The sequence below is a fragment of the Polypterus senegalus genome, chromosome 1 (genome assembly GCF_016835505.1).
Source record: "Polypterus senegalus isolate Bchr_013 chromosome 1, ASM1683550v1, whole genome shotgun sequence".
NCBI classification, from domain to species: Eukaryota; Metazoa; Chordata; class Cladistia; order Polypteriformes; family Polypteridae; genus Polypterus; species Polypterus senegalus.
In genome coordinates, this window is record NC_053154.1 from 180,722,834 (window position 1) to 180,749,764 (window position 26,931).

General features: G+C 36.7%; 1 protein-coding gene across 1 annotated transcript in view; it reads right to left on the reverse strand.

Annotated features, from left to right (window-relative positions):
- The window catches only part of LOC120535839 (CD151 antigen-like), a 145,327-nt gene that overhangs the window by 20,221 nt on the left and 98,175 nt on the right, over nt 1-26,931 (reverse strand). Inside the window, exons 5-6 of the mRNA XM_039763954.1 lie at nt 15,154-15,258; nt 2,453-2,611 (exon numbers count right to left, since the gene is read on the reverse strand). Of these exons, the coding sequence (XP_039619888.1) occupies nt 2,453-2,611; nt 15,154-15,258 (264 nt within the window). The remainder of the gene's footprint in view (nt 1-2,452; nt 2,612-15,153; nt 15,259-26,931) is intronic.

The following is a 26,931-nucleotide window of genomic DNA, read 5'->3' on the forward strand; positions in this document are numbered from 1 at the left end:
TGTCAGATGAAGGCACCACCCTGCTTCAATCCTCACAGCTGAAGTCTGTGTTGAAGTGTTTATCTGGCGATGCGTTTGAAAGGAATTTATATAGCTAATGAAATACCATGATTTGAAATACATACATTTCATGTGTGTTCCGTGTCTACAACGGTCTGTGTAAATACTGTATAGAGTAACAGAGAAAATGCGAGGCAACAACTACCGAACACGCAGCTAAAACAGAAAATGTTATCATGTTACAGTAATGGTGACAGAAAATGTTTTCATAGGTTATAGTATTAACAACATAATGTTGATGTGGTGTTGGATGTGTGAAGACTGAAGCCCAAATATCCAATAAACACTTTCACAATCAGTGTAACAAAACAAGTATGTCTTTATTCAAGAACAAAACTGGAAAAAAAAAAATATATATATATATATATATATATATATATATATATATATATATATATATATATACAGTGGTGTGAAAACTATTTGCCCCCTTCCTGATTTCTTATTCTTTTGCATGTTTGTCACACAAAATGTTTCTGATCATCAAACACATTTAACAATTAGTCAAATATAACACAAGTAAACACAAAATTCAGTTTTTAAATGATGGTTTTATTATTTAGGGAGAAAAATCCAAACCTACATGGTTCTGTGTGAAAAGTAATTGCCCCCTTTTTAAAAAATAACTTAACTGTGGTGTATCACACCTGAGTTCAATTTCCGTAGCCACCCCCAGGCCTGATTACTGCCACACCTGTTTCAATCAAGAAATCACTTAAATAGGAGCTGCCTGATACAGAGAAGTAGACCAAAAGCACCTCAAAAGCTAGACATCATGCCAAGATCCATAGAAATTCAGGAACAAATGATTACAGAAGTAATTGAGATCATTCAGTCTGGTAAAGGTTATAAAGCCATTTCTAAAGCTTTGGGATTCCAGCAAACCACAGTGAGAGCCATTATCCACAAATGGCAAAAACATGGAACAGTGGTGAACCTTCCCAGGAGTGGCCGCCAACCAAAATTACCCCAAGAGCGCAGAGACGACTCATCCGAGAGGTCACAAAAGACCCCAGGACAACGCGTTTAAAGAACTGCAGGCCTCACTTGCCTCAATTAAGGTCAGTGTTCATGACTCCACCATAAGAAAGAGACTGGGCAAAATCGGCCTGCATGGCAGATTTCCAATCGCAAACCACTGTTAAGCAAAAGAACATTAGGGCTCGTCTCAATTTTGCTAAGAAACATCTCAATGATTGCCAAGACTTTTGGGAAAATACCTTGTGGACTGATGAGACAAAAGTTGAACTTTTTGGAAGGCAAATGTCCCGTTACATCTGGCGTAAAAGGAACACAGCATTTCAGAAAAGAACAGCATACCAACAGTAAAATATGGTGGTGGTAGTGTGATGGTCTGGGGTTGTTTTGCTGCTTCAGGACCTGGAAGGCTTGCTGTGATGGATGGAACCATGAATTCTACTGTCTACCAAAAATCCTGAAGGAGAATGTCCGGCCATCTGTTCGTCAACTCAAGCTGAAGCGATCTTGGGTGCTGCAACAGGACAATGACCCAAAACACACCAGCAAATCCACCTCTGAATGGCTGAAGAAAAACAAAATGAAGACTTTGGAGTGGCCTAGTCAAAGTCCTGACCTGAATCCAATTGAGATGCTATGGCATGACCTTAAAAAGGCGGTTCATGCTAGAAAACCCTCAAATAAAGCTGAATTACAACAATTCTGCAAAGATGAGTGGGCCAAAATTCCTCCAGAGCGCTGTAAAGTCTCATTGCTAGTTATCGCAAGCGCTTGATTGCAGTTATTGCTGCTAAGGGTGGCCCAACCAGTTATTAGGTTCGGGGCAATTACTTTTTCACACAGGGCCATGTAAGTTTGGATTTTTTCTCCTAAATAATAAAACCATAATTTAAAAACTGCATTTTGTGTTTACTTGTGTTATATTTGACTAATGGTTAAATGTGTTTGATGATCAGAAACATTTTGTGTGACAAACGTGCAAAAGAATAAGAAATCAGGAAGGGGGCAAATAGTTTTTCACACCACTGTATATATATATATACACATATATACATATACACACACACAAATACATACAGTGGTGTGAAAAACTATTTGCCCCCTTCCTGATTTCTTATTCTTTTGCATGTTTGTCAGTTATAATCATTAAAAATTAAAAGAAATAAACATTTGAAATACATCAGTCTGTGTGTAATGAATGAATCTAAATATACAAGTTTCACTTTTTGAATGGAATTACTGAAATAAATCAACTTTGTCATGATTTTAAAATTTTATGACCAGCACCTGTATCTGTTTCTCTTATTTAGCAATATTTCATTCGCTACCCCAATTTTACACATACAGCTTCACATTCATCATCTTAATTTTAAATTAACATGAAAGAAAAGAGAGAAAAATGCAAGAGTCTGACCTCAACTTTGTAAATGTTGGATGGATGATCACGTTTTCCACAGGCCTCTGTGACAGTCTTACAGCAGCTGTCTGGCACCTTGTGTCCTTCAAAACCTGGCTGCTCAAGCCACCGGCTGTCCTTCCAGTCTGCAGAGTTGTTGCTGCCACAGCACTTAAACTGGAAATCAATTAAAAAAGAAAAAAATGAGAATCATTAAATGCTGTCATGCATTCATGTTCAGAGGTGTTTATTATGGGCTTTTAAACAGGCAAGCAATAGCTTTGTTGGGTTTACCAAAGTATAGAAAATGTATACACTGCAAAGTACAGCAGCAATGTAATATGTTAATATAATTTCATAAAGTTTAGAAATCGTTTATACATTGAAATTTTTTATGAAGATTTTAATGTCACTTCATGTTATCTTCACATTTTCACATTAAATGTATTCATACATCATAAATGTTTTCTGAAATGTATGTTGATTTCCAAGTTTTAAAACACTAACACGGCAGTGAATATTGATGTACAATAAAGACAATTAAAAATGTAAGTTAAATGACACCCTAACCAGCTACCTTCTAACTTCTGAATGATACATTGGGACAAAGTAGCTATTAGATAACCAAACAAGCTTGAAGGACTGAATGATATCTTCTCATTTGTCAAACTTCTGTTATTCTTATGTTCTTATCTAAATCACCTGGTTCAGGCTATCACTTAAACTGATTGGCTAACTGAAGCTGCTTTTTTTACATTGGCATTGCATAGTTATAAATTAGGCTATACAGATTATCCAAAATGAATACAAGTTATTTGTCACGATTAGTTCTGAGAAATATTATATTACCTATTGCTACTAATACACAAAACCTTAATTTGGATTAATGCAACTTCCATATGCTCAGTATACCCTGATAACTCATGTGTTGGAATGATTGCTCAGAAGTTCTGTTTTTCTCGGTTTGGCACATTACAAAAATAAAATTTCTTCTGATAATGTAATCTCAAGTATCTCATCACAAACTTTCTTGAAACTAGCTGTTGACCGGACCTGCTGAAACTTGAAGACAGCATAATAATGCTTTTAAAGAGATATAATTGTGTTGTTTCGACAAGCTGTATTTATGTCCACTGCATAAGGGGAAGTGAGCATTGTGTTTTCAGTGCCATACAAGGCAGTGTCTCCTCAAATAAACAAAAGATATGAGTCACACATTCAGAGTACATTACATCAGAGATGTTCTCTCTTTTCTTGCCCCTTCCTCTTGCTGATGAAGCCTGAACAAGACCCAGCCTGAACATCAGCAAACATTACCTAAAGATCACAGCCAGTCTTCTAAATTTAACTTGCTGTGAACTTTGCAAGAAAAATGGCACAAGTTTATATTATGGTCATCTAGTTAACATCTGCCAACTCTACTGTCACAGGCAGGCACCAATGAGCTTCAAAGAGGTGTACTTTAACTGGCTCATGGAATTGGTCTGTGGTTCAGATCAGCAGACAATGCCTTCCTTCAAAAACTACTGAGCTTAAAAGTGAAAACCGAGAGATTCTGATTGTGCAAGGTGTAATCAGTCTCTCACTCAAAACTGTGCATTACATTTAAAGACATACAGCATTAAAAGCAATTTAGTTATGACATTGCACTAGAAAAAGCAGTCACTCTCTAATGAAAGACATAGAAGGACCATAAAAGAATCAGATAAAAACTGAAACCCTTTATTCATTATTGAGAACCAGTGAGAAGGCAAGCAAAATTACACCTTTTATTGGCTAAATGAACAGATTACAATATGTAAGCTTTTCGAGGCATCTAAGGTCCCTTCTTCAGGCAATATATATTTGTAATCTGTACAGTTAACCAATAAAAGGTGTCATTTTTCTTAACTTCACATTGCATCCATAATGGATAACATGATACAACACCCTACTATTACTGAGAACCAGAAACAATCTCCCAGCTAACTCTGGAAAACAAAGTCGGAATTAAGATTGTGGACTTTATTTTTAAAGACAAATAAATGAAGGGCAGTACAATTACGCCAGAAAATTATTAAATTTATATGAAAATTAATATAAGGGGAGAAAAAAACATACTTTAACATTACGCATATTGGAAACAATATATTAACATTAGGATTAATTTCTGGAATTTAAAAAGGGGGATTCAGGAGATGGAGCCTAGGGTTGTCCTTAGGAAAGAAATATTAAAATTGGGGTTGGAGGATTTAATTAACATTAGGGGCACATTTTAAGTGTTTTCAGACTAGAATTGAAGTAGGGAAAGGGAATAATTAGTCTGAAGAAGAGCTAGACAACTCTTCAGTTGGACAAAGAGGTCTGTACTGGAGCCTTTAAGAAGCTACACAGTATGAGTGGAATTTTGTTTATAGTCTGTGTATTTTTATGTTGTGGTATCCACTTGCTTGTCACTCTCTTGCTCAAATTACTTAGTGCCATAATTATCAGGTCTGACCTGGTTTGGAAAATAATGAATCACTACTTTGACCAAAATATTTACAACCTGGACATAGCACTATTTGATTATGAATAGTACAATAATAAATCATGACTGGTGAAGTCTGCAATGAAATGACGGTAGCCAATCCTGGTTCATTTTTTGCAATTAGAAGATTTATTTTTTGTGTTTAAAAGAACATGCCATTTAATTAGATGCTCTATTCCATGTCATTATTAAATGATTTGTTGACAAGACAGAAATATTCTCAAGTCCTTCACTTATTTATTTCTTTCTAAATATGTAATGAAAAGACCTATTGCTTGAGAAAGTGTAAAAAAAAAAAAAAACAACACACACGCACAAAAATGTCTGTAAATACTGTAGCAGAAAGGTTGTTGGGTAGCTGTTAGATAAAACGCATACAATTAGAGGCCTGATGGAGAACAACAAAGCTGCAGGTCTTTCAAACTTCATTGACAGTGTGTTAGAAAATATAAAAAGAAAATAACAGACATTGGACTTTAAGAACTACTTAAATGAGAAAACTGAAAATGTGAAATCACATTTTAAATCACATACTAGCTTGGCAAACCCTATCTCGCCTTGCAATAACAACTTTTGAAACTTTAATTTGGTAACAGAACAGGAAGTCTATTTTAATTTCTAAAATGAAACCTACTAATTGTTCCTTCAACCCAGTACCAACGTAAAAAAAAGCTCAACAGATGGTTCTGGCAGCACCCATTCTTGGCATTATCAACAGCTCATTCATTACTCAGTGACACAGTTTCTGATCCGCTAAAAGTGTCAGTTATCTAGCCATTATTTAAAAAGTCAGACCTAAACCCATAAACATTTAATAATTATACACCAATTTCAAATTTTCCCTTCCATTCTCTAAAACACTTGAAAAAGTAGTTGGCAATTAGCTTTAGTCTCACCTTACTGAGCGCAATTTATTTGAAAAATTTCACTCTGGCTTCTGCACCAGTCATATATTAACATTATATATACAGAAACAGCACTAACACATTTTGTAAGCATCATTTTTATATCCTCTGATGAAGGAAAAATTCTTTGTTAGATCTTAGTGTAGCATTTGACACCATTGACCATTTTATTAAACTACGCAAGCTATAAATTGACATTGGGCTCATGGGCACTTTCCTTGCCTGGTTTAGTTCTTATTTATCAAATCGACTCCAGGATGTACAGAAATGTGCTGACAGTATTCCATCATTATACACAAAAGCGAGCTATGGTGTGCAGCAAGGCTCAGTACTGGGACCTTTACTGTTCGCACTGTAAATGCTTCCACTGGGAACTATCAGAAAACATAACATTAATTGTCACTCATACACAGATAACACCTTTCTTTTAGACCAAGTGACGTTTTTCTGATGTTGTCCTTAATTAGATGTGCTAGTGAGTTAAAGGAGTGGATGGATGAGAACAACTTGTCTTTGAACAAAGATAAAACAGAAATATAAATTATTGGAGGGAAGGATGCCGATCACAACAATATTTTGTTGTAATTTAACTTAGCTGGAATCACCATTAGTTTTACTGAATCAGCCTGCAATCTAGGTGTTATCATTGACGCTAGCATGTCATTTAAAGCACACATTACAAAACTATCCAAAACATGTTTTATTAATCTTAAAAATGTTGGAAAATGAAGGTGTTTTCTAAATATGCAGTATACTTACTGCATTTATTTCTATTAGGATTGACTACTGCAATGCACTGCTCACTGACAGTTCAAATTGGTCTTTATACAGTGCTCAGTTAATTCAAAATGTTGTTTCAAGAATTATTACAAGAACAAGAATGTATGAATACATAACTCCAGGGCGTAAATCCTTACACTGGCTCCCATTCAAGTTTAAGGCAAATTTCAAAATCCTAGTTTTAACATATAAGGCCTGTTTATTTATCTGCACTTAGCATTACTTATAAACCAGAGCAAACATTAAGATCAGGATGCCGGCCTGCTTATGGGTCCAATGATTACAAAAATAACAGTGAGAGGTTGAGCTTTTAGATAAAGGGTTCCGAAGTTGTGGAATGGCTAGCCCGTTCAGTCTCAGCTTTGAATGCTAGGCTGAAGACTCACTATGTCAGTTTGACATACCCTGAGTAGAGCTGCTGATTAGCTGTGCATACTACAGCTCTGTTGTTAGTCATTAGTACTAAAATACAGTGGAACCTCGGTTCACAAATGTCTCGGTACACGTACAAATCGGTTTACGACCAAAAAGTTCACCAAACTTTTGCCTTGGTTCACGACCACACACTCGGTATACGAACAAGGCAGTTTCCCTTTCAGTTTGTACATGTTCAGTCTCTCCTTGTGCATTTCCTGTTCAGCAAGCGAGCAAGAGAGAGAGAGAGAGAGAGAGAGAGAGAGAGAGAGAGTGCGACAGACACAGGTGTGCGAGAGAGGGAGGCACACACACAGGCACAGACACAGGCGCACAAGAGAGAGGCACACACACAGGAGCAAGCTAGAAAGAGACACACACAGGCACTCCAGGCTTTTGAAAGAGAGACACACACAGGCGCGCGAGAGAGACACACGCACACATGAAAGACAGAGTGAACGAGAGAGGGAGGGTTGGGTGCATAAGGTAGAAAAGGCTTGTTTTTGTTTTCAGTTCTGTTTACAGCGATCGGTTCATAGCGTGCATTGTGGCAATGTTACTTTTCTTGGAGGTTTATTAAATTACAGATTTTTCAAATGTTCATTTTTTTTCCCTGCGCTTAAAACTCATTAAAAAAATTTTAGCGAGCAGTTCCTAGCACTATAGCACAAACTATTGCAGTATTAGTTTTCTCTGTTGTTCGAGGTTTTCTCAGTGTTATTCAAAGTTTTTACATTTAGTTTACTATTACGCTGTGCATTCTATGGTATAATTAACTATATTTGTGCTTAAAAATTAAAAAAATATATATTTAAATACAGTTTGTACGGTCTGGAATGGATTAATTGTATTTACATGCAATCCTATGGGGGGAAATTGCTTCGGTTCATGACCAAATCGGTTTACGACCAGAGTTTTGAAACAAATTATGGTCGTGAACCGAGGTTCCATTGTATAAGAAATGCAATATTTATTGTCTGTTACTAACCTCCCTCTAGTCTGTTTCTCTTCTCTGTATTCTCATGTGAAAATTGGTGCCACTGCTCTACTGCCAAGTTGTTTGCCTGCCTAGGGAAAAGTCATCTCAGATAAAGGAGTACTGAAATCATTGGGTAGAAGGGTCCTTTTATCAGATTGGCCAGCCCAGCTCAGGCTCAGCTGTAGAATGGCCAAAAGGAGGGGATGTGATTAGTTGGCTGAGGTCTCCATGTCTCTGACTGTGTCTGGTTTGCCTGCCACTATTTCTGTAGTCTGAAAGTGGTTCTACAATTAGCTGATGAACAAATGATGAACAATTGCTGTGGTTTATTACTCATGTTAATTATTGTATACTTTGTTGATGTATTTGAACAAATCTGTATTGTGATATGTGATAATTCTGTATTTAGGGAGTGGTATAATCTATTTTTGCATTTTGCCTTGAAAGTTGTAGTAGCACTATGAGCATGCATTTGGTGAGGAGCATTGTGCAAGAACTATAGAACTATTTTGTACTATTGCATTTCTGAGGTGGCAATAATAGATTGGCCACCTAGACTTGTGAAGGCGATTACTTGTGATCTGTTTTATGTATTATATATACCCCAGTTTTTGACACACATTGTATGCAAAACCTACCTGGAAGGGGATCTGTCTCTGAATAACCTTTCCTAAGATGTCTTCAATTTTTTTTCCCCTACGTGTTTTTTGGGAGTTTTTATCTTGCATTCTTAAGAGTGTGAAAGTTGGGGGGCTGTCAAAAAACAGGGCCTGTTACAGCCCATTGAGGCATTCCTTGTGTGATTCAGGGCTAAACAACCAATAAACTATTGTTGAGGATAAGCTAAGCACACAAACACTCATACGTTTCAGGAGCATCACTTAAACATTTCAAATGGTCGCTCACAAAAAACGGATTTTTAAAAAGTAAATGTTACGGCCTACCAAAAGGCCTAGAGGTATAGGCCTATAAATAGACCGCACACAAGTGAGAGAGAGGGAGACAAAACACAGAAAAAAACTAAACCAGCTACCTTAAAAAAAAAAACACCTCTATTTATTGTTAAAAAGACAAAAAACTCACAAATTATGGAGAAAGTTACACAAAACAGAAACTCAATAGGTGGCAAATTAGGGCAGGACTCACTTACGTCATCAGCACCAAATTAAACAAGCAGAGGTTAACAAAAAGATCTACAGTAGGTTGTAACATAAACCCACTCTTAAAAAAAACAAACAAAAAAAAGTAAATAAAAATTATTTAAACTAAACTAGTTTCAAACAAAACTGTGCTATATGAAACGGTCTATCCTGTTATTTTTATGTCACTTTAACCATACGGTACGGTTTTTGGGGGTTAACACGAGAATTACCAAAACCTATGAAAAAACTTGAGACATTCACACCAGTGGCCTGCTGGTGGCCATTTTTGTAGGGTTTTGGCAGTGCTCATCATGTTCCTCCTTGCCCAAAGAAGCAGATTCCGGTCCTGCTGATGGGTTAAGGACCTTCTACGGCCCTATCCAACTCTTCTAGAGTAAACTGCCTGTCTCCTGAAATCTCCTCCATGCCCTTGAGACTGTGCTGGGAGACACAGCAAACCTTCTGGCAATGGCACGTATTGATGTGCCATCCTGGAGAAGTTGGACTACCTGTGCAACCTCTGTAGGGTCCAGGTAACACCTCATTCTACCAGTAGTGACACTGACCGTAGCCAAATGCAAAACTAGTGAAAAAAAACAGACTGACAAGGAAGGAAAAATGTCAGTGGCCTCCACCTGTCAAGCCATTCTTGTTTTAGGGGTCGTCTCATTGTTGCCCCTCTAGTGTACCTGTTGTTAATTTCATTAACACCAAAGCAGCTGAAACTGATTAACAACCCCCTCTACTACTTAACTGGCCAGATCTCAGAGGTTTCACTGACTTGATGCTATACTTTGATTAAAAAGTGTTCCTTTAATTCTTTTTGAGGAGTATATATAAAAATGAAAATGTTTTTATTGAGTCATGAAGTAAACTTCATAAATATATCCATAACAACAGAAATTTCACACTGGCAGTGCCATATCATGTGCACTGTTTTAACTGAGCTGGCACATAGGTAATCAGCCTATGCTGTGGAAGATCGAATAATGCTTTTGCTACAAAGCTTGAAGGCCTTGGATGCTTCTTTGGAAAAACCCAGTGACCAGCCAGTAGCTTGAGTGCATACTAAGACAGCAAGTTTAATGTGTTCACATGGCATTTAACACAAGGAATGTCTAATAACAACTGCTGGGGAATTTATTTGAAGTTGTGTCCAGAGTTTGTCGCTTGCTTGGTAAAGCCAAGGCCTTGGCTGCATTAGAGTTTACCTCCTGGTGCTGTTGAGTGAGATGCTTGTGAATAATAGTGGTATTAACTCAATACAGTGGTACCTTGGTATACGTCCTTAATACATTCCAGGTCCTTGGACTTACAGTAATCCCTCCTTGATCGCGGGGGGTTCTATGTTTGTATGGTTATTTTTATATATTTTAAGCCCTTATAAACTCTCCCACACTGTTAACATTATTAGAGCCCTTTAGACATGAAATAACACCCTTTAGTCAAAAGTTTAAACTGTGTTCCATGACAAGACGGAGAGGACAGTTCTTTCTCACAATTAAAAGAATGCAAAGAATCCTCTTTAAAGGAATGCGTGTCAGGAGCAGAGAATGTCAGAGAGAGAGAGAGACCGCGAGAAAAGCAAACAATCAAAAAATCAATACGTGCTGTTGGGCTTTTAAGTATGCGCACCACGATAAAGCGGCCACAAAGAAGAGAGCAATGTGAAGGTAGTCTTTCAGCATTTTTTACAGGAGCGTCCGTATCCTCTAGGCAAACAGCCCCTCTGCTCGCACCCCCTCCGTCAGGCGCAGAGAATGTCAGAGAGAGTGAGAGAGAGAGAGACAAGCAAACAATCAAGCACCGAGCAGGAAGCATATTGTATATCATTGAGGAGTTTTTTTTAATACGTAATACATGCTCTGATTGGGAAGCTGCTAAGCCATCCGCCAATAGCATCCCTTGTATGAAATCAACTGGGCAAACAAACTGAGGAAGCCTGTACCATAAATTAAAAGACCCATTGTCCGCAGAAATCCGCGAACCAGCGAAATATCCGTGATATATATTTAGATATGCTTACATTTAATATTCGCGATGGAGTGAAGCCGCGAAAGTTGAAGCGCGATATAGCTAGGGATCACTGTATTCAAACAGGACGTATACCGAACAAATTTTTCCCATAAAAAATAATGGAAAAATGATTAATCTGTTCCCATGAAAAAAAATCATTGTTATTGGCATATTATACATTGATGGGGTTGTATAAAATGTAAACACTGCTTAATACTAAAATACATAAATACAAAAGCAATTAGATGAAATTAATGAAAATTTAACCTCACTTTACTTTTTAATAACGTCTTTGTTTTTCAACGTAGATACCATTGTTCTCGGCATACGGTATGAAGCAACCATGTCCCGGATACGCATGCCACCTTCATACATTTCAACAATCAATTCAAGTTTACGTGAAAAAACACAAAATCACATTGTGACGATGCTGGTTTGCTGTATGCTCCCATCTGCTGTCTGGGAGCCCTTGAACCATACACCATTGATAATGTTACCGATGAGCTTAGCAGTGAGGTACAACAAAGCACAGGACGGTGAAAAAGTGCTTTTATTAAAACAATCAACAAAACATGGTGTACAAATTAAAGTGCAGTATCCAAAGTCCCAATAAATAAATCCATAAAATCAGAAGTGAAACATGGAGGTTAAAAACAATAGAAAAAAGTCTTCTTAAAAACGAGGTTAAAATACAGCAAGAAGCATTCTTTTATAAAAAAAAAAAAAAAACACACAACAAGAAGCCCGGTGCCTTTTTACCTGGTGGCCCCCCTGCTTCCCCCTTCTGGGCTTCTCAACAGGGGAGTTGCCCTACTTGCAGCTGACCTTCACTCTGCCTACTTCAGCTGTTCTGTTCACCACTCCGATAGGCTCCTCCTGACAATGACATGGGATCCACAGCGACCTCCTTCCGGTCAATCCCGCTCAATGATCACTCAGCAGGAGTGACCACTACTACTATTCCCCGGGTGTCGACCCAACACTCAGGCTCCCTGTTCAGCTGCGTCTCTCTCTCTCTCTGTTCTTTTTCTTTCTTTCTTTCTTTCTTTTTCCTCCCCTTCTAGCCGACTAATGCGTCTGTTTATCAAGAGGGCATGGCAGCTGAAATCAGCAGTGCCAGGAACAATCACGAATGCGGATGGTCAGTCACCTGTGCACTTATGTGAGAAACGCCCACATTGCGAATCGCCCTGAGAACCAGTTCAGCCCAATACTATTCACTTGCAAAGACACCACGCCACAAACGCGGTGATTATTAATTTTAAAATTGGCCTTTGACAGGAGCTGTAAACCTGCTATACCACACATGTGAAAATTCACAGAGAGTTATAGCGCAGGTTGTTCACTGAATGCTAGCAACTGCCGTACTGACGCTTGTGGGCAGTCGTGGCTTTGTATCGAGAGAGATAAACAAGGGTAGCACTTGAGTTGTATTCCAAACAAAGGTCGTATACCAAGCAAAATCTTTCGCGTCCAAACAGGACGTATACCAAGTTGGACTTATTCCAAAGCGGAAGTATACCGAGGTACTACTGTACTTGACTTTACTGTGGCAATTTTTGCATATGGCTGTAATCCTCTCAAGCTCTCCATTTTCTTCGTGAAATCAAAAGTGAGTCCAGCCTTTTGATTTAAATTATTTTGGCGCTGCATAAATCTGGCAACAACCTTGATCAGTAATATTCTCATCTTGCACTGTTTTCAGGGCATGTGTTCAGTCAGAAAAATGTGTCTGTTTGCAGCAATCATGTATAGACAAATTAATAGCAGCAGCATAAATGAATGTACTACATATTCTAATTACAAGTGCTGGTCATAAAATTAGAATATCATGACAAAGTTGATTTATTTCAGTAATCAACATGGGCTCTCATAACACCTGAGCAGTGCCACAGACTGATCGACTCCATGCCACGCCGCTTTGCTGCAGTAATCCAGGCCAAAAGGAGCCCCAACTAAATATTGAGTGCTGTACAAGCTCATACTTTTCATGTTCATACCTTTCAGTTGGCCAGCATTTCTAAAAATCCTTTTTTGCATTGGTCTTAATTGATATTCTAATATTCCGAGATACTGAATTTGGGACTTTCATTAGTTGTCAGTTATAATCATCAAAATTAAAAGAAATAAACATTTGAAATACATCAGTCTGTGTGTAATGAATGAATCTAATATACAAGTTTCACTTTTTGAATGGAATTACTGAAATAAATCAACTTTGTTACGATATTCTAATTTTATGACCAGCACCTGTCAAGTAACCAATAAGCTGTTAACAAGGCAACAGCAAATGCCTCGTTGCATGAAACTCATTTAACTGTCCATAGTAATCAATCACATATGATTTATACGTGGTTCCACACTATTACATTTTGTTGATTGGAAAGTCCATTTAAAAATCCATTCCATTTAAAAATCAATTTTATAATCAGCTCGGAGATCCATATCCATACTTTAGAATCACAACTTGTAAATTAATCTATTTTTCCCCCCACTCCTAATGTACAGTCTGAATTTTAGCTCCTCTTTAAGAGTGCCAACACTGAATATTCGTAGTGGAGAACCTTTTTGGTTATTCGTCAGTTTAAATTGGCTAACTATTGTCACTTCTCAGTGATCTGGCTTACAGATCAGGAATATGTCAGCTAAGCTTCACCCTGTCGTATGTGCTGTGCTGGAAGCTAATAACTGATTGGCGAGGGGCTGCATCCAGTTTGTGTATGGTGTGTGTATTTGTACATAAAACATAACATGTTCTTGCCAACATAAAAAGGCAATTTGCAGCAGTGTCCAGTTTTCAACATAATCAGAGCAATTTACTGCACTAATATTGCAATAATAACGAAAATCAAGTTGCTTTAGTTATCCATTTGTAGTGACAGCCCATTAACGCGCAACTGATCTGTAATGCCAAGGTAAGACTGACAAATGTTGTGGCTCAGCAGCCTGCGTCAACCAGTGATTCACTTATTTAGAGGCAAAACAGTTTTAATAAACATGGTGGTGCTGTATGTGGTGGCTGGTGTATTGAAAAAGTAAATGGCTGAACCTTAAGTTTTTCATATGGTCTATATTAGACATTGTAGCAGGAATCATGTCATTACATGTGCTAGGTGATAGTGGCTGACTGCTTAGATGCTGGTGTCCTTAGCATTTCCCTTATCTTGAGAATATAGAAGAGAGGTGCTACAATGCCACTTTGTTAGTTGGGGAGCGCAGACAGATTCTCTTGAATGCAGATGGGCGTGTTTCAGTGCATCAGTAAGGAGACTACTCTACCAGACAATGAAGTGCTGCTGCATCATGATGGCATATGTATGAGGTTGATTAGCATAGCCCATATATAGATTTTTCAAGGTGCCGTTCAAGGCATGCTCATGTATGTACATTTACAAGGCAACTGTGATTTATAAAGGGTAAATTGTGTAAAAATATTCATATATCAAGTTTTATAAATCTGATTTTTTGAGGGGAGAAGATAAATGTATTTTTCTGTTTTTTTTTGGGTGTGTACATATGTTCATGCTCACACTAAGTTTTATAAGTCAGGCCCCACAATACTCATGATCATGATGCCAAAAAATATGTGAAAATACCAGAAAGGTGGCTGTTCAACTGCATAAATTCAATAATCAAAACCATTATGTTAAAAGTAATTAGAAAATCAGCCTACCACACTTTGATAGTTGATGAATCAACTGGCAGAACAGCTTAGTTAGGAATGAAAGCAAATTCACTCATAAAACCACACTCATTGGTATAAAAAAAAAATCAGCAACATATGAAAGTTTGTAAAAGTCTTTGGGCTATTCAACAGTTTTATATAAAAACAAGTAGAGAAAAGTCAAGCAAAATGACACCTTTATTGGCTAACTAAATAATGACAGCTTCATTGCTGTGGTCTTTTGGAATTATTTGCACAAAAAATGCATTTTAGCTTAATGTTCTTGTCAGCTGAAAGTGATTACACTTACTTCCTGCTGCAGCTTGTCCACTGCCTTGGTGACCTGCTCTTCACCAGGTTGCTTGTACTTCTGTGTCATGGTGTCCCTTAGGTTCTCCTTCAGCTCATCATTCAGCTAAAAGTCATAAAGCAGAAAAATAAAATCAATCAACTTTCATCAGTTCTGAAGTTTAACAAAAAAATGTTTGTGCACAAGAAAGCCAACGTTTTCAAAAATTACACTCAACCAATCATATCTTGTTAGATACAATTATAAACACAGTGCAAATGACAGTGAAATGTTAAGATATAGAAGCTTAAAGAAAATATGAATATTTAAAAAAAGATTGAATTTTATATATATTTATAAAATTAGAGAAGCCCATGGCTGTTGATTGTTGGGGCAAGGTTTGATGAGTCAGAGAATTTATACAACTTTGCAATTTGCATTACTTTGGGCTTTCTAGGGACTGTGAACAAGCCATAGCCCTAACAAGCTAATTAAGGTCTGAGACATTTATAAATGTTATCTGAGACCTCAAACATCTTGGGGGTGCCCAAACTTTTGCATGGTGCTGCTTTCCTTTTTACACTGTACAATTGTACAAAACAAAAAAAATACACTTGAGGCTGATGTGCTGAGGCGTGCTGATGTGAATCACACTAGAGGCTGCAGAGAGTTTTTATCGTTTTCTGTAGTGCGAGAGTTAACAACTTACAGAGCTACGTTTTCCCTGCAAGTTGGAGGACCGCTCACAGGACCAGATGCAGGTTAACATCATACCCAGTATAAAGCAATTGTGGTTAAGGGAGTTGTTCAAGTACCCAAAGAAATGTTCTGGCAGTTGCCGGATTCAAACCATCTAAACCTTATCACCACTCCACTTAAGAACAGACAGGGATACATTTTAAATACAGAAGTGTTTGTGATTGAAAAGGTCTAAACATATACATCTGTTTCACTCACTTGCTGGCGATTTTACCAAAATGGTTTAACTAAAACCATTTGTAGGTTACACATTACAGAACACAGTTTACACACATAATTAAATCTTATACATCCCTACTAAACACAGATGGATGTTAATTTGCCTTTGAGTGATCTGCCTCTTACATAAAAATGAAAGTGATTTTAAAAGTTTTTATTTTGTGTATTACAGGACATGGTATGGATGATGCCCACATCACTGGGCCATTTCTCGGTGTAAGAAAGTTGTCAGCAGCTTCTCCTACAGACGAAGGAAGAGAAGAAAACTGACTGAAGTGCAAATGCAGCTGGGTCTGCTGGGTCACCAGCTAATCACTGAGACAGCCACTTGCTGGGGATCAAGGCTGCTTACGGTAGAAAGGGTCCGTGAGCAGAAAAGAGTGCTTTTAAAGTCCTGTTGACATGAAAACCAGACCTCTTGCCCCTATCTGGCACGACAGAGGTCCTGAAGGCAGTTCAGAAAGTTTCAAAACCCCTTCAGGACATCATCTATGCTCTTTCAGGAGAGGAGTATGTGACGCTGTCATAAGGGGGATAAGGAACTTAAGCATTTATCTTTTTGGCATCTTTTGTTGGACATTTCTCTGTTCTCCTTCCGCAGTCTGTTCCTTGCTTTATCTTGATACCACCCTTGTTCTACACCCTCAGTTGTTTCAAAAAATAAATGTAATGGATATGTTTGGTATTTTTGAAATGGAAGTTACATTTTCACAAACACAGTGTTGATTAATTTGCCACAGGAAATTATGTTCTAAAGTGAAGCATTTTTAAAGTGCCGTATTACCCCATTTTAAAATACAAAAACAAAAGCACTGTATTTTTTTAAAATGTACAAAAATACTTCACTTTAGAACACACTTTCTAAATTCAAATTAATTTACACCATGATTTTGAAAGCATCAACTTAAATATACAAAACTTATCCTTCTGATTTGTCCAGAAGGCCCATTCTTTATATTGTGTACTATATATACTTTACGAATGACATTGTTACATATAGTGACTTGTTACTTTACTTTCCATGCGTTGCATTTTTATTTAGAGAGGTTGGGGTGTAGTGTTTCCCACAAAAATTCAAAAGAACAGAAGGGGGTAAGGAGTTGGGTTCCTTTAGAAAATGGCACTGTTTTGGTCACATGACTAGATCCAAAAAAAAAAAAAAATCACATTTATAACAATATTTTTTAAACTAAGACTAAACAGCTAGTTAATTAACTATATAAATAAGTTCATAGATAATAACCAACAAAAAGTAATTTTCAAGAAAAAAAAGTTTTAATAAATATTTACTTAAAGAAACTGTAGCTAAGATGATGCTAAAAAACTGAGAAACAGATGCAGTTATATATTCAAAGAATACGGATTATTTGCAGAACATCAGGTTTGCAAATCCAAGTACTACTTTTTAAACTGTTATTGTAACAAAACCAAAATGTTGAAAAGTCTATGCAAAGAAAGCTAGTTTAATAAAATACTGTAGCAATAAGTCACATTGTTTTTTCTTCCTTTCTTTCTTGTTACAAACACATCATTACAATAAAAGCACTCCTGCTTGTTTAAGGAGTGTTGCAGGAGCAAGCTTGAGAGGATTCTAGAATAATAACAAAAAAGTTGTATGAAAAAAGGTATGAATGCCATGTGCTGGAACTTGAGTATTCCTTTGTAATCCCGATGTCATTCATGATATTTGCTAAACAAATAATTTGGTTTGAGGCTCTGCACTATAATGAGTAAATAGCTTGATCAGTTTATCATTATAGAAGAATCACAAGGAATTCTGGTAATGTAATTATTCTGTGCACAAGATGATATATTTAAACTGCATATGGTATTATATAAATTTTTATGTGGACTGCTAAAACACCCAAAGTAGAAAGTTAGCATTACTTTTAGTTGGGCTGCCCAAAAGCTCCAACAAATAAATGTACAAATAGCCTTCTCTGTATATGCTAATGGATTAATTAAATAAAACTACCCTTCTGTGTATATGGCATCTCTGAATGCTGTGCTGTCTTTTCTCTTCTTCATAAAATATTTTAAGAGACTCAGTTTACCTTTTAGCCATGTGTCGCTAAAGAAATCAAAACGTGAAGGTAGAGCATCAACTATAGTATCACTTAATGGATAAATTTGCCATATTTAAAGTCAAAGTTTTTTCGTAACAAACTGTGTATATTAATTTACCACATAAAGTTGTTCTCTATAGTGAAGCACTGTTGATAAATTTTAAAAATACCTTGTCTGTTTTTGCAGCTTGCAATGGGGTTGAAGAGTACCAGGGTCCATAGGTAAATGAAAAAGCCTTAAACTGCTCATAACCTCCATTCTAGGTGGAGTTATGATAATACAAACAAGCCTCTAGCGTCAGTACATTCTATTTATCATCCTCGTTTTGCTTCTGCAGTTCCGTTTCTTCAGTGGTTATGTTCTGCCATGGCTGTTTACAGCAGATAGATGCACACAAAAATCTTGATTACTTAATCCTAAATGGCCATTACTTTTCATCCATTATATTATACGTTGCTATTTTACATATCTTACGATGTAAAACTCACGCTGTGTGGCACAGCAGTGAAACGAGCATATAACCATTTCATTGTACTTTATACAAATAAAATTAAATCTTAAGTGAACTAATTAAACAGCATTGCATTTTTAATAAAAGCCTCAATTTTTGAAAGAGCCAAGCCTACACATCAGAAAGTGCAGAGTGTGATATTTATGTGCCGCAAACCAATTATTGACTTTCTTAATGCACAATGGTTAATTCCATTCCTTTGTCTCTTGTACCCCACGGGTCGTTACAATATTCTCTCTCACAGAAGCACATGTGTGCATCATCAATTTAGTGATAGTAGCGATGATCATTTCAAAATGAAAAAATAAGCTTTTGTATTTTGACAGAATAGAAGTGATTGTGAGTGTACCCTTTTCAGTTATTATTGCTTAGCTGTCTACAGAACATACAGTAGACAGCAACTCACATATGGGCATCGACACTTCATGTCAATAACAGTGCTTAACAATGACATTTCAAGGCGAATCCACACCCCTGGAGCTGAAAGATGCTGCTGTGGAACGTGAGCAGTAAAGTGCACAGCTGGTCCCCTTTTAAACTGAATTACACAACAAAGTTTTGCTATTTTTTCTCCCTTCTTAAAACAACAAGGAAACTTAGTTTTGCAATATGTATGTAAGACATGGTCAATACTCAAAAACATTTTTGGCCCTGAAAAATTGAGGCATTTGGTACATTTTAAAGCTTTTCTTAACAGGACTTTGGTCCCGTTCACTTTCATTATAAAAGATAATACTGGGCTAGTTTCACTTTAGAATGCAATTGCAAAAACCTGAAAAATACCAAATTTATCCTTTAAATGTTTGTTTAAGTTTACTGCAACTGCCATCTTACAGAGGAGCACAGTGATAATCTGCCTAGAAATCAAGCAGCTGTCCAGGCATGCACAACATGAATTTCAAAAACACTATGCGCTACCAGAGAAAGCATGATGGATTGTCATTATTTATATGATTTTGTATTGGCGGATATTTAAATTTTCACAGCACTGACTAGCTTCTAAATTTTCTATGTGGTGGAAACACTCGGGTGTTAGACAACTCAGCATGAACATTAGAAAAAGTAGGGTAGAAAGCCACGGATGGCGTTGGTCTATAGGAGTTTTATAAAAATAAGTAAGCAAATGACAAAAGTAAGGTGAAGGGAAGTGAAAAATGCTATAATAAAAGGGGATGAAATTTGGCACAGAATTGCATATATCCACTGTGGCGGATGGCTGGGGCCTTTGCCCGCCTACCCGCCTCTTCTTTATATGGTTCAGGGAAACAAGCAAGGACTGAACAGTACCTTGCCCGGGATGTTAGATGGCAGCCGCCCTGGGTGGCAGTGGTGCCTCGGACGCCTGCAGGACTCCATGGGAGATGGAGTTCTCTACAACCCTGCTGGGATCCGGGGGAGCCGCCAGGGGGTGCTGCAATGGTTCCTGAGCCCATGTGGGCAGCTCTTCCACCACACATCAAACACTTGGAGCACTTCCAGGTGGGCTATAAAAAAAAGCCAGCAGCCACCACTCCGAGAGCCAGAGTCAGGTGGTAGTAGATGAAGCTTGCCGGAGAGAAGAGGTGGAGAAAAGAGAAGAATTATTATGTGGACTTGTGCTTATTGGGACTGTGTTGTGCCTGTGGGAAGGGGAAAGCATTGCCCACAAGCAAAGAAAAGAAAGATAAGACATTTATTTGTTTTATATGTATGCCTCCTGCATCTGTTTGTGCAAGGTTGAGCGCCGATATAGCAGCTTTTCTTATACCACACAAAATTTTTTACTTTATTGTGCAAATTTCCCACACATTTGTTTGGTAAAACTCTTTTTTACTTGCTGCAAGAACAGTCAACATCATTTTTAAATCATTATTATATAATTACACCAACTTTGTTACTTAGGAATTGATTTATTTTTTTATTGCTTACATTGTGTTAAGGTCTTATTCATAAGGATGTCACCTTCCTGTTGTCTTGACCAGAATATGCAGCTGCAGAATATGGCAATTGCCTGTTTGGTGGAGTTGCAGTCAGAAGTGTGCAACAAGAGTCAAGCTCATGGGGCTTGTGGAACCTTTGTTTAAACCTCCCTTTACAATTCGGACTGTCTAACAGGATTAGTAAAGTAAGAATTACAGGACTTCTGTCCAAAACATGAATGAAAATCTCTACATGCATAACTAAAGAATTATTTAAAAATTAAAATAATAGAAATAATTATTTAAATGACTGGCTGATGATAACTTTAACAAATATTTTATATACTACTGCAAACAACAGAAACAATAAATTGCAACATTAAAAAAATACTAAAATTTAAGTATTTTTAAACTCCTAAACCCCCCCTGCTAAGGCACTCAGAAATGTAAGATTCTAATAAATGGAAACTATTATAAAGTGCTGAGAAATCCTCTTGACAAGCATGGAAGAAAAATTACTAAATGTCACCAGACGGCACTTGGCACAGCACTCTAGCATAGGACAATTAAGACTATTCAAAAGGAGTGAAATGAGTGGGTTTTATAGAGTTAGAAAGTGCATATTTTATTGTTCCAACAGAGAATGTCATTCACTTATTACACATAAAAACACATTTGAGAAAAAAAAAACAATTTTGGCAAAGATGAAACTTTTTTCATCAACATACATAAATATTTGTCTTTGACTGTGAAAGCTTGAATTTCAGAAAAAAGTTGCAATAGATTACCGTGAAAATCACCGTGAACTAATCTAAGAAACCTTGAAACACAGGTGTTGGGCCCTGCTCAGGCAACTCAAAAAGGTTGTTTTGCATTTTCCTAAAAAACTTCACTTTCACCTCAGCTGAAAATTTGTCCAATTTCATAGTCTTCTGTAGCCTGCAGAATTCTTCTTTCCACTGTTACTTTTAGACTCTGGATATTAAAGTCATGAATATCTTGCAGACCACAAAAAATATATTTCATTACCAGTATTCAGGATCATTATTTTTAAGATCTTATAAAAAATCATATGATAATTATAAAAACAATTACTGGCTAATCAATCACTGATATAAACTCACTAATTGAAATTGGAAATATATATATATATATATATATATATATATATATATATATATATATATACACACATACATATATAAACATATATACACATACTATATATACACACACATATATATACATACTGTATATACAACATATACATATCTACATATATACTATATATACATATATATACATGTACATATATATATACATATATATATATATATATATATATATATATATATATATATATATATATATATATATATATATAGGGTGGGACTCGATTAAAAAATTAATCCAATTAATTAGAGGCTGTGTAAGAATTAATCTTGATTAATCGTATGTAATCGCACACGAATTTGCCCCAAATCGCAAATGTTTTTTTTTTTATTTAAAACGGTTTTAGTGGGCTTACAGAATCAAATAATAGACATGGACATGAATATTGTAAACTGAAGCTGTTTTAATTTCTGAAAAAAAGCCTTTAAACTGCATTTGAATTCAAAACAGAAACAAAAATATCATCCCTGGTTAAAATTGGGCAGACTTAAAAATAAAGTGGTAGTTTAAGTACTTTAAGTACATTTTCAGAATAGTATTGTCTTTAAATAATAATAACCAAAATTTCACCATAAAGTGCAGTTTTCTTCTTAAAAAATAAGTCAGAAACATAAAAGGTAATTTGACCAGCTTACTCTTTAAACTCTGAGTAACATTAGCCAAAATTATTTTGTACATTAGGCTAAAACAGTGTGATCATTGAACATTTTGTAATTAGATGTATTTAGAATTACTAACGGTCACGGAAGTCCAATGATCCCCAGTAAGAGCCACAAAGTCCGCTTTCTGTAATGCATCTAATTTTGCTTGCTTTTCAGTGTGCACAAAACCATGCTTTTATCAAGGCTTCTCGGGTAGTCGAAATGATCAGTCGTAGGAACGCGCTTTATTCCGACTCTAACATTTTTGTAGCTGTGATGTGTGCATCAGTGTAATGGATGTACCAGGAAATCATGCATTGACAAAAGTTCCGTTTGCTTGGAATTGAAAGTGTGATTAAATGCGTTATTTTTTAACGCGTTATGGAGTACATGCATCGAAGCTTCTCAGCTGTGCTTGTGCTAAGAAAGGGAAAATTTTAAAAATAACGTAACATGATTCTGCTAACCTAATATTTTTCATACGTCCCAAACCAAGGAGATCGAAGGTAAAATGAATCGGTAGCGCGTACATAGTCAGTACATCCCTCTCGGAATCGAACCTCGAATGTCGGCGTTAGAGGCTTAAGACTCTACAATTAGCCACAGCGTGTGGCTTGTCTATGCTAAAGTATGTATTGTAGATCGGGTATATATATACATTTATATATATACCCGTATCGAGTGGAGAAGTAGAAGTTATGAAAAGAAAAGGGAACATTTTAAAAATAGCGTAACATGATTGTCAATATACAGTAATTGTTTTGTGAGTGTTATTGAATGTTGCTGTCATCAAGGATTTGATTATCATTATTTCTTTCAATCAGGCTCGTATTTGTAGGATGTGTTCAAGTTACATTCCGTGTTTGTCAATCGTTGTAAAGATAAGAGGTTTCATTCATCGATTAGTTCCTTACTGCATCAATAAACAGCTCGTCTTCCTTTTATCTGTGATGTGACAAACTGCATGCACGGGTTTTTTTACACTGTCTTCCTTTAGCAGGACATTCACTTTTTCCACCGTGTGCTTTGTTTCCGCAGTAGCTGCACTTATGAATATGATTCTATGTATAAGGCGCTTCATATTTTTTGCTGCCTTCTCAATTGTGTAATTCGGTTTTGTTCAGCACTCTTTGGAACTGTTGCTTTTGTCTGTGCACTGCGTCAGTTCCGTGAGCCGCTTGGTGTTCTTGCATCGAAGGTTCCCAGCTGTACTGGTGCCATCTCGTGTAATGTCAGCTAAGACCCGCACTTAAAACTTTCTCTCGCAGTTTCAATGAGTTTGTGCCAAACACCACCCTGACCATCTCATCTTCCTCTGCATAAGCACAGTCCTTCACCGTGAATATTTACCGGCAGTGTTTGTATTGGATTGCGCTGATGGGCGGCCTTATATGGGCAGGCACTAAATTACAAACGCTAGTGGTAGCCTATGAACTTAATTTAATATAAACTTACGGTTCACGCCGTGCTTTGTTTCCGCAGTAGCTGTACTTATGAATATGCTTGTATGCATCATTTGCTTCATAATGTTTTTCTGCCTTCTCAATTGTGAAATGGCGTTTTGTGCTGATCGCTGTTTGGAGTTCTTCCTTGTGCTCTACGTACTTACGTAGGAGGCGTGATGATGTCACATAAACTCCCCCCAGCCATCTCCAACTCAAGACTCCATTACATTATATGGGGAAAAATAGCTTCCAGTTATGACCCTTATGCGTAGAATTTCGAAATGAAACCTGCCCAACTTTTGTAAGTAAGCTGTAAGGAATAAGCCTGCCAAATTTCAGCCTTCTACCTACACGGGAAGTTGGAGAATTAGTGATGAGTCAGTCAGTGATATATATATCTATATCTATATCTATATCTATATCTATATATATATATATATCTCTATCTCTATCTATATATCTATATATATCTATATCTCTATCTCTATCTCTATATATATCTATATATATATATATATATATATATATATCTATCTATATACTAATAAAAGGCAAAGCCCTCACTCACTCACTCACTCACTCACTCATCACTAATTCTCCAACTTCCCGTGTAGGTAGAAGGCTGGAAATTTGGCAGGCTCATTCCTTACAGCTTACTTACAAAAGTTGGGCAGGTTTCATTTCAAATTCGCCTAATGGTCATAACTGGAAGGTATTTTCTCCATTAACTGTAATGGAGTTGAGCTGGAAGAAGCGGAGTTTAGTGTGACATCATCACACCTCCCACGTAATCCGCGTGAACTGATTGTCAGCGTAGTGCGTAGAAAACCAGGAAGACCTGCAAAAAGCGCTTAAGAAAACATGTATTATATAATTGAGAACGCAGCGAAAAACAATAAGAAGCGAGCGAGTGACATATACTACCATATTCATGAGTGTTGCTGCCTCGGAAAGAAAGCAAGGTGTAATCCTAAACTTTAAATTAAGTTCATAGACAGGCTACAGCGCATGCGTTTCACATGCCCACAGGTAATCACGGGATACAAATTTAATGAGAGGGGCGCAGGATATAAGCGAGTTTTGATCACTTTATAACTAAGTTAAAATTGTAGGTGAAGGGTGTGCTTATGCAAATTCCGAGAGACTGTGTTTGTTGGGGATTGACAGTTAAGGCGGGTGGGGGAGTGACGTCATCATCTCCCCTCCCATTCATCTCATTTGGCTCTGAGCTGAGCTCTGCAGCTAACGCCGTCTTCCGTCAGACTGCCACTTCTTTTTCATAACTTCTTTAACACATGACATCGCTGTGAAGCGCGGGTATTTTGCTATATATATATATATATATATATATATATATATATATATATATATATATATATATATATCAGCGACACTCATAACAGTGACAAAACAATTACATTGACAATCATGTTACGTTATTTTCAAAACGTTTCCTTTTCTTTCTCTTTCCTTCTTTAACACACTACTTCTCCGCTGCCAAGCGCGGGTATATATATAGATATATAGATATAGATAGATAGATAGATAAATAGATAGATAGATATGAGAACAACATATATATATATATACATTATATATATATATATATACATTATATATATATATATTACATTATATATATATATATATACATTATATATATATATATATATATATATATATATATATACATATATACAGATAGATAGATATGAGAACAACACTCATATCAATGACAAAACAATTACATTAACAATCACGTTACGTTGTTTTTCAAATTTTTCCTTTTCTTTTTCGAACCTTCTTTAACACACTACTTCTCCGCTGCAAAGCTCGGGTATTCTGCTAGTATATATTATATATAATATATATATATATATATATATATATATATATATATATATATATATATATATATATATATATATATATATATATACATACATACATACACATACTAATAAAAGGCAAAGCCCTCACTCACTCACTCACTCACTGACTGACTGACTCATCACTAATTCTCCAACTTCCCGTGTGGGTGGAAGGCTGAAATTTGGCAGGTTCATTCCTTACAGCTTCCTTACAAAAGTTGGGCAGGTTTTATATCGAAATTCTACGCGTAATGGTCATAACTGGAAGCAGTTTTTCTCCATTTACTGTAATGGAGATGAGCTTCAACGCCGTGGGGGCAGAGTTTAGTGTGACATCATCACGCCTCCCGTAATCACGCAGTACATAGAAAACCAGGAAGACCTCAAAAAAGCGCTCAAGAAAACATGCATTATATAATTGAGAAGGCAGCGAAACAATAAGAAGCGAAGCGAGAGTGACATATACAACCATATTCATGAGTTCTGCTACTTCGGAAACAAAGCACGATGTAAACCTACACTTTAAATTAAGTTCAAAGACAGGCTGCCGCTGGCGTTTGTAATTTAGTTCCTGCCCATATAAGGCCGTCCGTCAGCGGCAATCCAATAGCAAACTGCCAAGGGTAAATATTCACGGGTGAAGGACTGTGCTTATGGAGAGGAAGATGAGATGATCAGGGTGGTGTTTGACACAAACTCAGCGAAACTGCGAGAGAAAGTTTTAAGTGCCAGGACTAAGGTAACATTAAATAAAGCTATGGACAAAGCACGAGATGGCACCAGCACAGCTGGGAACCTTCGATGCATGTACACCGAGTGGCTCACTTGAACTGGCGCAGTGCACAGATAAAAAGCAACAGTTCCAAAGAGCGCTGAACAAAACCGAATTACACAATTGAAAAGGCAGCAAAAAATATGAAGCGTCTGATAAGCATATTCATAAATCCAGCTACTGCGGAAACAAAGCACATGGTGGAAAAGTCAATGTCCCGCTAAAGGAAGACAGTGTAAAAAACCCGTGCATGCAGTGTGTCAGGTCTCAGATAAAGAAGAAGACGAGCTGTTTATTGATGCAGTAAGAAGCGAATCGATGAATGAAACCTGTCATCTTTACAACGATTGACAAACATGGAATGTAACTTGAACACAACACATCCTACAAATACGAACCTGATTGAAAGAAATAATGATAATCAAATCCTTGATGACAGCAAC